The sequence below is a fragment of the Salvelinus sp. IW2-2015 genome, linkage group LG18 (assembly GCF_002910315.2).
Source record: "Salvelinus sp. IW2-2015 linkage group LG18, ASM291031v2, whole genome shotgun sequence".
Lineage (NCBI taxonomy): Eukaryota > Metazoa > Chordata > Actinopteri > Salmoniformes > Salmonidae > Salvelinus > Salvelinus sp. IW2-2015.
This window is the reverse complement of record NC_036858.1, coordinates 33818910-33832829: the sequence shown is the minus strand read 5'-3', so window position 1 is coordinate 33832829 and position 13920 is coordinate 33818910. Positions and strand designations below refer to the sequence as shown.

General features: G+C 40.4%; 1 protein-coding gene across 1 annotated transcript in view; it reads left to right on the top strand.

The window, feature by feature from the left end:
- The window catches only part of LOC111977774 (collagen alpha-1(XIII) chain), a 56136-nt gene extending 42616 nt beyond the window's left edge, over window positions 1-13520 (top strand). The window contains exons 34-39 of the mRNA XM_024007402.2: window positions 1206-1259; window positions 1416-1469; window positions 1774-1809; window positions 5429-5515; window positions 11914-11952; window positions 12199-13520. Of these exons, the coding sequence (XP_023863170.2) occupies window positions 1206-1259; window positions 1416-1469; window positions 1774-1809; window positions 5429-5515; window positions 11914-11952; window positions 12199-12201 (273 nt within the window). The 3' untranslated portion in view covers window positions 12202-13520. The remainder of the gene's footprint in view (window positions 1-1205; window positions 1260-1415; window positions 1470-1773; window positions 1810-5428; window positions 5516-11913; window positions 11953-12198) is intronic.
- Window positions 13521-13920: the final 400 nt, after the last annotated feature.

Here is a 13920-nt window from a genome sequence, read left to right as displayed (position 1 = left end):
CTGCTTGCTTTCCTCCATGCTTGTCCTTTTTTATTATCTGTCTGATTGTCTGCAGAGAGAGCAGTTCTGTTTTTAGGCACTCTTCGAGGATTGCTCTGGCATAGGGATGATATTCACATGACTGTGTCCCATGTCTGTATGGCAATGGAACATGTCAGGGTACTAAAATGGACCCTTTGATGCGTCTGCTCTCAATACTTAGAAGCAGTTAAGAGCAAGAAATAGTCCCCTTCTTCATTACACGTTGAATCCTAGCTTGAAATTTGTATGTATAACCTAGAATTCTGCCTAAATCATGTGTTGATGTCAATGGAAGATTTATAAGGACCTTTGAGTTACGCAATCAGATCTCAAGATTCAGCCTACTTGCATGAAGTCAAACTGTTTGAGTGTCAGAGTTCATGCCATTGCAAATCTTCAAAAACAGGTGTCTTAACAGTGTCTCTCCTGCAGTGTAAAGCTTTGATCTGGCGTTGTGATGTCATACCAGGAGAGCATGCTGGGATGCTCGTGCTGCATGTTGATATGCGTACAGGACAGTATGGCGTTATGGCTCCCGAATGCTATATGCTGTACATACTGTATTATCTGCCTGAGATGCAAGGTCCTCCTGTTGAATCCTGACTTCCACACAGAGAGAGAGCTGCAGCTGAACTCAATGTTTTTCTCCTTTTTTGTTACTGTTCATTCTTTAGCTCAACAAGCTTGGTATAACATGCACAGTGGGATAACCTAGAGAAGACCACTACCTAATCAATCGGTTATTATTTGATAATGGTCGACCGAAACAAAATTGGATAACTACTCTTTTGGCACTTAAAGACATGCTCCGGTACTTTGGCGACAAAGAAAGTATTTTTTTTTGAAACCCCCTGCTTCGGGCCTGGATGTGTCAATGTGTAGTTCATACATGCATAATCTATGAGCAGAATTACGGTCTTACCTCAATTAGTCACGAAATCCCTAGTTTGAAAGCAACTTTGTGCCAGCCTCCTAGCAATTTTCAGGTACCACTTTTGGATCGTGAGTGCTACTTTTAGAAGTACTGGCTAAAAAGTATACAAAGGTACTGGAGAATCTCTTTAAGTGCTCCAGAAGCTTGTTGAGCTATTGATGATGGAAATGAAATAATCCATTTTTATTTTGATGTCCTCCCATTGTAATGTCTGCGTCCACTGAGGGTCTGTCTTGTCCTTACCTTACAGGGTCTAATAGGACCAGTTGGTGTGGCAGGGCCAGCAGGACCAAAGGGAGATAGAGTGAGTACTCACATCACTGATCATTATCACACACCGACACATGTACATACACACACACATACACACACAAAAGTAGCACACACATAAGAGCTTTCAGTCAAAACAGCTTATTTATCTATTTGAGATGAATGGTGTATTTATTTTTTAAATTTTCAGGGTTTCATGGGAGATTCAGGAGTCCCAGGACCAATTGGTCCTCAAGGCATCCCTGTAAGTAGTTAACTAAGTATCAAGAACATCAAATAAATACAGTATTGCATTTCCAGTGTTTCATTTATCAAGTGAACAATATCTTGACTATCTGAAAGACAATCAATGGCTACATGTTGAATGAGCTATTTTGAACATTGTATAATATTTCTTTAAAGTGACAGAGAAAACATGAATCTTCTCTTAATCAAGTCTTAAGGGAATGAGTGGATCAAATTGATTGACAGCAAAAAGCTGTACCTCACGGTAACATCTCTGATCGCTTGCACAGGAACTCATAATGTGTTTAATTTCCCCTTCTCAGGGTTTAGTAGGACCACAAGGATTCAAAGGGAACCGGGTAAGACAACAGCTGACAATGATGTGTCTTCCGGAGCAAAATATTATTGTTCAAACAACAGGACGAAAACATGTTCTGTGCTAATTAAGTACATTTAGTACTTCTGATAAACTATGGTATTTAAAATGGCTGCTGATCCTCCATGCTCCTACTCAACACTAGATATTATTCTCCCACATATTCTTCATTGAAAAGCAGTACTCATTTATCATTTGTCTTTTTGGTTGTTCAAGATCCATAATAGTTGTTAAATTGCAAGCCCAATGGAATGTCAAGCTTAAAAGCATGGTGGGCCTATATTAGGTGATATGAGCAGGACCATGGTGGGCCTATATTAGGTGATATGAGCAGGACCATGGTGGGCCTATATTAGGTGATAGGTGATATGAGCAGGACCATGGTGGGCCTGTGATAGGTGATATGAGCAGGACCATGGTGGGCTTGTGATAGGTGATATGAGCAGGACCATGGGTGGAGGCTGTGATAGGTGATATGAGCAGGACCATGGTGGGCCTGTGATAGGTTGATATGAGCAGGACCATGGTGGGCCTGTGATAGGTGATATGAGCAGGACATGGTGGGCTTGTGATAGGTGATATGAGCAGGACCATGGTGGGCCTGTGATAGGTGATATGAGCAGCGACATGGTGGGCTTGTGATAGGTGATATGAGCAGGACCATGGTGGGCCTGTGATAGGTGATATGAGACGGACCATGGTGGGCTTGTGATAGGTGATATGAGCAGGACCATGGGGGCTTGTGATAGGTGATATGAGCAGGACCATGGTGGGCCTGTGATAGGTGATATGAGCAGGACCATGGTGGGCTGTGATAGGTGATATGAGCAGGAATGGTAGCGCTATATTTCTTAATTCTTAGCTCCTTCTATATTTCTGTGAGTCACTAAGAGAGACAAAACTGACTGACTGACTGGCTGGGACCATGGTACTATAGGCCTGTATTAGGTGATATTAGCAGGACCGTGGTGGGCCTATATTAGGTGATAGTAGCAGGACCGTGGTGGCCTATATTAGGTGATATTAGCGAGACCGTGGTGGGCCTATATTAGGTGATATTAGCAGGACCGTGGTGGGCCTAATATTGGTGATTAATTAGCAGGACCGTGGTGGGCCTATATTAGGTGATATTAGCAGGACCGTGGTGGGCCTATATTAGGTGATATGAGCAGGATCATGGTACTGTAGGCTTGTATTAGGTGATATGAGCAGGACCATGGTAGGCTTGTATTAGGTGATATGAGCAGGACCATGGTGGATTCAAAGGCTCTCTTAATTAGGCAAATCTGAATCAAAATGTTAATGTGAATATCAATAGCCTCATCTTCTGAATATCCCATTACTACAGAGGAAAAAAGAGATGTGCTCTTTGATAGTATGTGTGAGTTTATGTGATTCATATAGTGAAAGTGACCTTCAATGGTCTTTTAAGTGATGTTTGAAGAAATTATATTCATATGTCCTTTACCTTTGCAGTGGCCTTTTTACCTCAGAGTTCAATGAATCTTGTTCAAATATGCAAATATGACTGAGGTAGTATAAATTAAGTCAGAGATCAAAAGAGATTGAAGATGTTCAACCTTGATAATGAGATGACTGGAACATGTGAACGGACACATCAAAGAACTTATATTCTATTTACTCTGAAGACCAGTCAAAACGTTGTCTTATAAATTGTCCTTGGTTTACCTTGTGCCGTCGTATCTGAATATTTTGTTCTTACTTCAAGTAATAACAGAATGCTCTACTCTAATTTTGTAAAATAGCCACTGCAAAATAAAATAAGAGTATGCACTTTAATTATACCAATGTATTAAATAATATTTTACCCATGTCCCCCCTCCCTTCCCCTTGGAGAATGTTTGTTTCCTTCCTATTAACTTCTGATTTAATATTCTGACTCCCTACTTAAAAGTCACAACATGTCATTGACCCTCCCAGCACTTCCAACTGGGCTCTTGACAGCAGGAAATATATGATATTGACACCTATGTGTACATTCCTAATTGTGGAACAAATTTATTTGCTACATTGGGGTGTAAAGAAGGGATAAGAGATTGATATTATGAGGTATTTTGCTAAACCAGTTGGAGGTGCTGTAGCCGGCTGTGGGATCCTCGTGCTGTTTTTACTTTTGCTCTGTTTTCCTTTGTTTCCGCAGGTCTTCCTATCCCCTTTTCCTCCCCTCCACCCTCCTCTGTTTCCCGTGGCTCTTTTTGCCAGGTCGTGTTGTCCTCTCTCTCCCTCTCACACACCCTGGCAACCTGCTCCTCCTGCACTCTAATGCCGTAGTCTCGGGTTAATCTTCCTCCTTCTCCTCTTCCTCATCCACCTCTTCCTCATCCTCCTCATTCTCTTGCCATTTACCTTCCCTCCAAGCCTGTAATCTCCTCTCCCTTGGCTGACAAGTAATGTTCCCACAATGTTGCCGCAACGTTAGCCAATGTTGATGGTTTTCAGGCAACATTGAGGCAAAGTTGTGAGAGGGCTTTTACATGTTTGCCAGGGTTTATTATTCTTCCAATTCCAATTCCTTCTTGATAAACTGGTCCAACCCCTAATCCAACCCGTTCAAATGCCTTGATCTTGGTGAGCGGATGTTTGAATGACAATGTGGTCAGGTTTTATACATTTTGATCACTATATAGAATAGTTTGCTTTGGTTGGAAATATTTGATCTGCTCCCAGTAGAGAACTAGGTTAATGAATTTAGAATTGATTGTAAACCATACAGTTATACCCGTAAATATAACTGTAACTTCAGCAGTAAAGGAATAACATGTCTTGAAAGAAAAATATTAGCTTTTGAATACTCTTAAGTGGCTTGTTTACTTGTAGCCAGCTAGCAGCCAGTCCAGCCACCTTCAGTGGACACAAACAACAGCGTCTTTCCGTTTCATAATTTAGTTCTCATTTTCGGAGAATGGAAACAGTATTTTTTGGAATTGGAATAGAGCGATACTATTTCTGGTATTTCTATGCCGTATTTTGCACGGTGCTGGCTTTATAGTTGTGCAACTGGACATAATCAATGGTGTCTTTATTCAAAGGAGGTTTGTGGTCATGTTCTTTGTCAGGTCTAGAGTACAGTATGTGCAGTGAAACATGATGAACAGTCACTCGCAGTACAATGCACCGCAGAGAGCCTGCTTTCTAAATGTGATATACGACAATTAAGATATTGTTATGGTACTATGTGGGTCGTCAAGTCTATGTTGTGTTGGGGCTAGTGATACCCTCGTAATAATCTATACAGTGGTAGTTGATGAACCAATAAAGTGTTTTTATTCCTGCAACAAGTCTGTGAAGGTTACATTGGGCATTTAAGGAACCCGCTCACCAATAGCATCGGCCTGTATCCCTACTCCCTAACTCCCTCCACTTACTTTCCCCACCACAAAATTCTTAAACTTCAGTACTCTTCTTCGTAAGCCCAAAAAAGCACATCAATCTTTAAATACCTGTAAAATGTCTAAATTACTTAGGTAAGAATTCAAGCTTCATGATTGTGCTTTTAAAAAAAACACATATTTGCTTACTGTGTGGATGAGCCAGCCAGGAGGAACTAAAGCCTGTCTCTTTTAATGCAATGTTGTTTTCAGGGAGAGAGGGGCAAGAAAGGCAACAGGGGAACTAAAGGGGATAAGGGAGACCAAGGAGCACCCGGATTAGATGCCCCCTGTCCGTTGGTATGTCCTGCTTTCAATGTGCAGCCAGGAGGCAAAAGGAAGGAGAAGACCCTCAGAATGCCATATAACCTGCAGTGACAATCAGTAGTCTCTGAATTCTGATTCTGACTTCCTTTTGCCTCTGATGATAATCGACTCTAATAGACCCTGAAGTGGTTTTGGTCCAAACGTCCTCTACAGTATTAAGTCCAGCGACACAAACTACAGCAGTGATGATCATTTGGTGTTCAGTGAATGCCTGGATGATTATTAGTTCTGAATAATTACCCCAGGACCAGGGACCATAAACTATCAGAGGGGGATTTCTTTTCAGGGGTAAGACTAACAGGAACATGGGCCATTCTCTCCATTGAGTATGTTCCTGTCAGTCTCAGGCCGCTTGCATGTTTAAGTGTGTCTGTCGTTACAGGCTTCGGTCTGTTCATGGAGCGGCAGCAGGTCCTCTCATTGGCCAGCAGGGGGTACTGCTCCTAAAGGAGGGGCAATGTGCAAATGTTTACAAAGTTGATTTCACAAACAGGGTTTCCGAGGCTTTAAAGGAGAAAAGGGTGAACCGGGCCTACCTGGCCTGGATGGGCTGGATGCCCCTTGTCCTGTGGTATGCTTCCTCTCTTCCTTCCCTATCCATCACTTTGGCTTCCCTAACCACCCATAGCAATTCCCTTCACTCTCGTATTCGCTTTGCTGCAGGTATGAGTAAAAGCCAATATAACAGGGCTGCGTGAAAATGACATTGAACTAACACATTAGTACCGTTAGTTATGTAACAGGTTATTACCCCGAAAAAGCAACGCCTTTATTAACCAAGTAGGCATGCGCACACTTCAAGTTCTTGATCAAGACGTAGCTATTTACTACAAATACTGCTTAGAACACTTGTTTAGATGAGCTGTGCATCATGATTTTTCACTTTTACTAACATTAATAATTGATTTGCTGAGAATGTTGTTATTTTGTCTTGCAAGGGCAGCAGAACACCTACACTGATTAGTGGTGTGTTACAGAATCTGTTTTCTTGATCACAACCCGTGATGCATTCAGTGACTTTTGTTTGAAAATGTCAAGTACTCTTAATAGTTAATGGCTTTACTTTTCGTTATTTGTATCCCTGTCCCACTCGCATGGCACCCTTTTCCCACCTTGTCCCTTACCTTTTTGGCCAACAGAACTGTATTGGGAAAGATTATCTTGGAAAAACCAGGGCCTCCTCATTGATTTTCATCGAACCCTGTTTTGAGTTTGTGTATTGAAAAGGAGAAGGGGAATGGAAGGTTTGATTCATTCATAGAAGTTGCCAGATGAAAGAAAATAACAGCCCAGTGGCTGGGCTTAAACCTTATTTCTAAATAAAAGTTTGAATGAGGCCTCCCGAGGGGCGCAGTGCCAGAGGCATCACTACAGACCCGGGTTCGATCCCAGGCTGTGTCACGACCGGGAGACTGATGAGGCGGCGCACATTTGGCCCAGCGTAGTCCGGGTTAAGGGGAGGGTTTGGCCAGCCGGGATGTTCTTGTCCCATCGCTCTCTAGCGACTCCTTGTGGCGGGCCGGGCGCATGCACGCTGACTCCGGTAGCCAGTTGTACGGTGTTTCCTCTGACACATTGGTGCGGCTGGCTTCCGGGTTAAGCGAGCAGTGTGTCAAGAAGCAGTGCGGCTTGGCGGGGTCGTGTTTCGGGGGACACATGGCTCTCGACCTTCACCTCTCCCGAGTCCGTACAGGAGTTGCAGCGATGGGACGAGACTGTAACTACCAATTGGATATCACGAAAAAGGGGTAAAAAGTACAGTTTGAAGGAATTTAGACGATAGAGTATTTTCACACATACACATCTACTACTGCGCCTGAGCAATGGAGCAAATGGAGCTGCTGCATCCCCACTTTCTGGTAAAAAAGTGGGGGTGTAAAATTATCATAATCCATTGGGTCATTTCTTATTTTCAATGATTAATAATGTTTTGAGCTAGTATGTATTAAAATAGATGTGTCCATTTTAAATATTATATAATAATGAAGCGATTGTGTCGATTGCACCCTGTCGCCTCAAGATGGATTCTTTTGACCACTCTAAAGTTTTGCTTCGCTCCCGTGCGCCACTGTTTTAGTTCAGTGCAGTTAGAAAGCACTAGTTGCACCACTGGTGTATAAAATGAAAAGGCACTTGCAAAAAAATAGTTTATCTATTTTGTTGTGCTGTTACATTTGTATCGTTGTGTCATATCCGATGGTGTTGGTCCAATGGTGTTACATATCATTTGAGCGGCATGTATCATTTCACTTTGCCTGAACACGGCCCGGGCATGTCTTGGCCCGGGAATGTCTTGACTTTGCTGTATCGCAGCCTCTGATTCTGAGTAGCCTTCCATCAGCGTATGAAAGGTTACACCTTTGCAGAAAACTGCATGCCAGGTAGCTTGTGGGCTGTCAATAAGTAGCTCGCAAATTGAGAAATAATCAGTAGGCCTAATATTACATGATTGAATCTGTGAAATAATTTCACCCCCCAAGCTGCTTACAGGCATTTAACACCATTCTGCATTTTGCCATCTATTTTCCCAACATCAATCAGTTCAAATACATTGTTAAAATGTTTTCATTCAGTTACAAAAGTAACAGTCCTGGGTGAGCCCCATATGCGAACGCACCATTGTCGCTTTGCAGTTGCAGTGTAGTCAAGCTGTGTAGGCTACATAGAGTGCATTTGAAAAGTATTCAGACCCCTTCACTTTTTCCACATTTTGTTACGTTTACATTTAATCTGAAATTGATGAAATAAATACAAATCCTCATCCTTCTACACACAATACACCATAATGCCAAAGCGAAAACAGGTTTTAGAAATGTTGTAAATGTATTAAAAATAAAAAACAGAAATATCTTATTTCCATAAGTATTCAGACCCTTTGCAATGAGACATCCTTGAGATGTTTCTACAACTTGATTGGAGTCCACCTGTGGTAAATTCAATTGATTGGACATGATTTGGAAAGGCACACACCTGTCTATATAATGTCCCAAAGTTGACAGTGCATGTCAGAGCAAAAACCAACTTTATGGTAGACGGAAGCCACTCCTCAGTAAAAGCATCATGTCTGGAGGAAACCTGGCACCATCACTACGGTGAAGCATGGTTGTGGCAGCATCATGCTGTGGGGATGTTTTTCAGTGGCAGGGACTGGGAGACTAGTCCGGATCGAGGGAAAGATGAACAGAGCAAAGTACAGAGTGTTCCTTGATGAAAGCCTGCTCCAGAGCTCTCAGGACCTCAGCCTGGGGCGAAGGTTCACCTTCCAACAGGACAACGATCTTAAGCACACAGCCAAGACAACACAGAAGTGGCATCTGGACAAGTCTCTGAATGTCCTTGAGTGGCCCAGCCAGAGCCTGGACTTGAACCTGATCGAACATCTCTGGAGAGACCTGAAAATATCTGTGCAGAGTTTGAGGGGATCTGGAGAGAAGAATGGGAGAAACTCCCTAAATACAGGTGTGCCAACCTTGTAGCGTCATACCCAAGACGACTCGAGGCTGTAATCACTGACAAAGGTGTTTCAACAAACTACTGAGTAAAGGGTCTGAATACTTATGTAAATGTGATATTTAAGTGTTTTTATTTTTAATACATTTGCAAAAAATTACAAACCTGTTTTTGCTTTGTCATGATGGTGTATTTATTGTGTGTAGATTGATAAGGGAAATTTGTTTAAATCAATTTTAGAATAAGGTTGTAACGTAACAAAATGTGGAAAAAGTGAAGGGGTCTGAATGCTTACCGAATGCACTGTACAGTATGTGCCTATGCGCCACAAAGCACAGGATCATTTGTATCTGGATAAAACAAACAGCTCTGCTTGGTAAGTAAAATTGACAAAATAAGCCATTTCTACCCTACTTCCATCAAATATGTATGCTTCTGAGACAAGTTCATTCTAAAAATTTTCATGGTGACAATGCTTCAAGAAACGGTGCCAAAGAAAACCCATATTGGAGTAAAAGCGGAACGGTCAATTAATGCACCTTTGTTATTCCTCATACTTTTCATAATTATTCTGTTTCTTCACTTTTTGTTGTCAAATATATAGCCTACTCACTGTGGTTGTTGTTCAAAATGACCATTTTAGAATAATTGAAGAATAATCCTGTTACTGCAGGCTACATATTTGTTCAAATGTAAAACCTTTTTATTCTCTCATCATTTTAAAAGGAAAGATTCTCAAGGTAGGCTACAGTAGAATGATTTGTGTGGTTTTAAGAAACAAACACAGTTACGTTATGTATGCTGTGCTGTTCTTTGTTTCTATGTATCAAATTAGGCCTACACAATAAGAAAACATGCAGGCAGTATATGAGTAGCTCCCTCCAAAAATATTTGTGAAATAAATGTATTTATTTATTTATGAAATAAATGGTTGAAGACCCCTGCTCTAGCCCAAACTGTTCAAATATGATCAATATTTATTTTATTTATTTATTTTTATTTCACCTTTATTTAACCAGGTAGGCTAGTTGAGAACAAGTTCTCATTTGCAACTGCGACCTGGCCAAGATAAAGCATAGCAGTGTGAACAGACAACACAGAGTTACACATGGAGTAAACAATAAACAAGTCAATAACATGGTAGAAAAAAAAGAGAATCTATATACAATGTGTGCAAAAGGCATGAGGTAGGCAATAAATCGAATAATTACAATTTAGCAGATTAACACTGGAGTGATAAATCATCAGATGATCATGTGCAAGAAGAGATACTGGTGTGCAAAAGAGCAGAAAAGTAAATAAATAAAAGCAGTATGGGGGGTGAGGTAGGTAAATTGGGTGGGTAGTTTACAGATGGACTATGTACAGCTGCAGCGATCGGTTAGCTGCTCGGATAGCAGATTTTTAAAGTTGTTGAGGGAGATAAAAGTCTCCAACTTCAGAGATTTTTGCAATTCGTTCCAGTCGCAGGCAGCAGAGAACTGGAAGGAAAGGCGTCCAAATGAGGTTTTAGCTTTAGGGATGATCAGTGAGATACACCTGCTGGAGCGCGTGCTACGGGTGGGTGTAGCCATCGTGACCAGTGAACTGAGATAAGGCGGCACTTTACCTAGCATAGCCTTGTAGATGACCTGGAGCCAGTGGGTCAGACGACGAACATGTAGCGAGGGCCAGCCGACTAGGGCATACAGGTCGCAGTGGTGGGTCGTATAAGGTGCTTTAGTAACAAAACGAATGGCACTGTGATAAACTGCATCCAGTTTGCTGAGTAGAGTGTTGGAAGCTATTTTGTAGATGACATCGCCGAAGTCGAGGATCGGTAGGATAGTCAGTTTTAAGTCAATATTAAGAGCGACGTTTTATTATTTCTGTTGCAGATTTGGGGCTGCAATGTATGGATATATAGAGCTGCCTCAAAATTTCAAATTTGATCATGATAATGATAAATTAATAATACATTGGCAATATTATTTTTATGTGAACATAATCAGTGATCACATTTAAATTCAAAACTCCAGTTGGAATTTTTAAGTTGACAGTTCTTGTTCAATGCCCTTCCAGATAACACTGCCATGTTGAGAAAAATTTGAATTTAAAGATAAAACAAAGTTCGCATTTGTAATTGTACTACGTTATTGTGATCGCATGTGACAAAAAGAAGACAAAAACTCAACGTACAATTAAACAATGCTTTTTATTAACCTACCAAGTGCAAAATTATAATCAAAATCCTTATTAGGTAAAACAATATTATTCGTCCCAATTTTTTACTTTTTTCGTCATTGTCATGTGTTATCCTGGCCACATTCTTAACAGTGTGGCCTGTCAGTCGATAACTGTAGGTGGGATTGTCAAGGGAGGAGCAGGATATTTGTGAGTCACCGAGATGGTAGGGTTTCAGATCTGTCAATCAATCACTATGGGTGGTATTTTCAGGAAAGGTAGTAGATTAGTAAACAAGTAATTAAAAAACTTTTTCAATATCATTTATTGTGACAAAACCTAAGAAAAATAGTTGTGTTCTGTTCATAAATATGGATTCCCCCTGTTAAGAAACAGCATTGCAGGAAAATGATTTTAATATTATAAATATTACAAAAATGTTGCTCTCCCACTTTCAGAAAAAGTCAGTTGCCAATGTGTACCAATAGTTGTTTGGCTGGTTGCTGCTGCTTTTTAACACAATATGCACAGTACATTGCATAAATATTATACACATATACACACACACAATAGTATTATCCTGACCAAAGCATTTCTATTCAACAGTAAACTGCGTTGTGTTATACTGTACATTAAGTCACATTCTACAGTCTTGGCAGTGTGGCTAAAACCTTAAGTTTATATCTGTGTTAGAACAACTTCATGTAAAGTGTTACCTCAGAGTGTATCTTTATTACTCACTCCCTCTCTTTCTTTAGGGGGATGACGGCCTACCAGTATCAGGGTGTTGGAATAAAGTAAGTGAAAGAGTGTTGGTTTCCTGCTGTGAACGCACATGATCTGCATCTTGAGGTGATAAAGTGCTTGGCAGTTCTGCTTTTTAAAGGATCCCCATGCTAGTATAATCAACAACATCATCTATCATGTCTTCATTTATACTGTAGAAAAGGGCTTATTATTAATTGTATTCATGTTCATTATGTCCTCGATGAACATCGCATGAACTAATGTGTGGTTTGTTGCCTCTTGTTTTCTCCTTGCAGTGACGATAACTTCGAGGTGGCACGTGTGATTGTACATAGAATATTTATTTTTGTACTTTGTATGTGCTTTCTTATATTGAGGGAAGAAAAAGAAAATCATAACAATACGCCAGGAGTTTTGTACAGATTGTTTATTTTTATTACTTGTAATAATGTTTATGTATTGGATTTTATTTTAGAGCTATGCATTACGTCGACATGTTTGAATAAGGAAGAATGACAATGTGGCTACATTGTGCATAATGTGAATGGATATTGCCTATTAACTTATTGTATCATGTGATTTTGTTTTGTTGTGACCATGCTGCACTGAATTGTGGGGCTGGAAAGATGAAGCGTTGGCTTATTGAAATATCTTAGTTGAACCCTCTTTGTAGCGATCAAAACTATCAAAATGAACAGCACCGCAAATAATTCCTGTCTAAATATGTACACAACTCAAGTCACGGTGACAGACAGCACTGTATTTAGTCTGCACTGTACAGTATAGCCATTTGAATCACTCGCACACAGATACTCATGGATCTCATCCGATTTGAACCGTTTAGGATTTCTGATATCACAAACCCATAAAGTATCCTGAATATCCAGCATGCCACACAAGCACATTTTGTCGCTTTCTCTGAAAGGGGATCTCATGAAGGCGGTTTCAACTAAGATTGCCAGACCATTTCAAGCTTTAATTGTTTCCACCATGGCAAAACTGCCATTTTTAAATAGAAAACAAATACTTAGCGTTTGCTGCTTTTTCACTGGCTGAGTAGTTATACAGCCAGAGTGACCAACCATTCTAAGCTATAGCTTCACATATAACCTGACCTCAATTTGTCCAAGTTATCTGTAAATATTTTTGGGGGACCAAATCTAAGGGGCCACCCGTTGCTTTTTCACTATCAGGCTCTCTTTAACCATGGGTGGTTGCCTTTGACAAACCCATTTCTCTTGGATGACTGAAATATTGCTGCTCACCCTTAAGGCATGCTGCTGCAACCGGCCACATAGCCTCTACGGCCAGTGTACCTCATCCATTTATTTATATGAAGAAAGCCATTAATGGACAATAAATATATATTTTTTGATAAGAAAAAAACAGACTTGTTATTTACAGCTGTTTTATAGGATGTAGTAGTCTACGTCTACGTGTTTATGAATCAGTATTGAAGAAATGGATGAAGGGGACTGGAGTAGAGTTGCTCCATTACCGCTGCTCATTGTAAAAAAGCTCTGTGTTCTGCTCTGCCTGGAAATGTATAGCTAGATTAAGAGATTGTCAGATTACCACCCTCAATAAAGTCTTCATCGGGTTCTTATACCTCATACTATGCCTTGTCCCCCTGCCTTGCCCTCCTTGTGTTAGAGTTCAACCCATAGTTCATGGGAAATCATTGAGGATCCGTGTTCAAGTGGACATGTATGTTGGTTGACCTACTATGTTCAAAATGACAATTAGAAATAAACATACCATTTTTACAGTACATACAGTTGTGTGCTTTAAAAATAACACACAGTCAGGTCCATCATTATTGGCACCCTTGATAAAGATGAGCAAAAAATACTGTATAAAATATATAATACAAATACTGAGCCATATTGTACGCTCCAAAAATTGGGAAATTATATTATTTTATACTAATACAATTGCTCAGAGAAAGATATCATAAAAGTATTAGTGGTCAAAAACAGATAGGGGTCAAAATGATTGGCACCCCTGTTTTCAATACT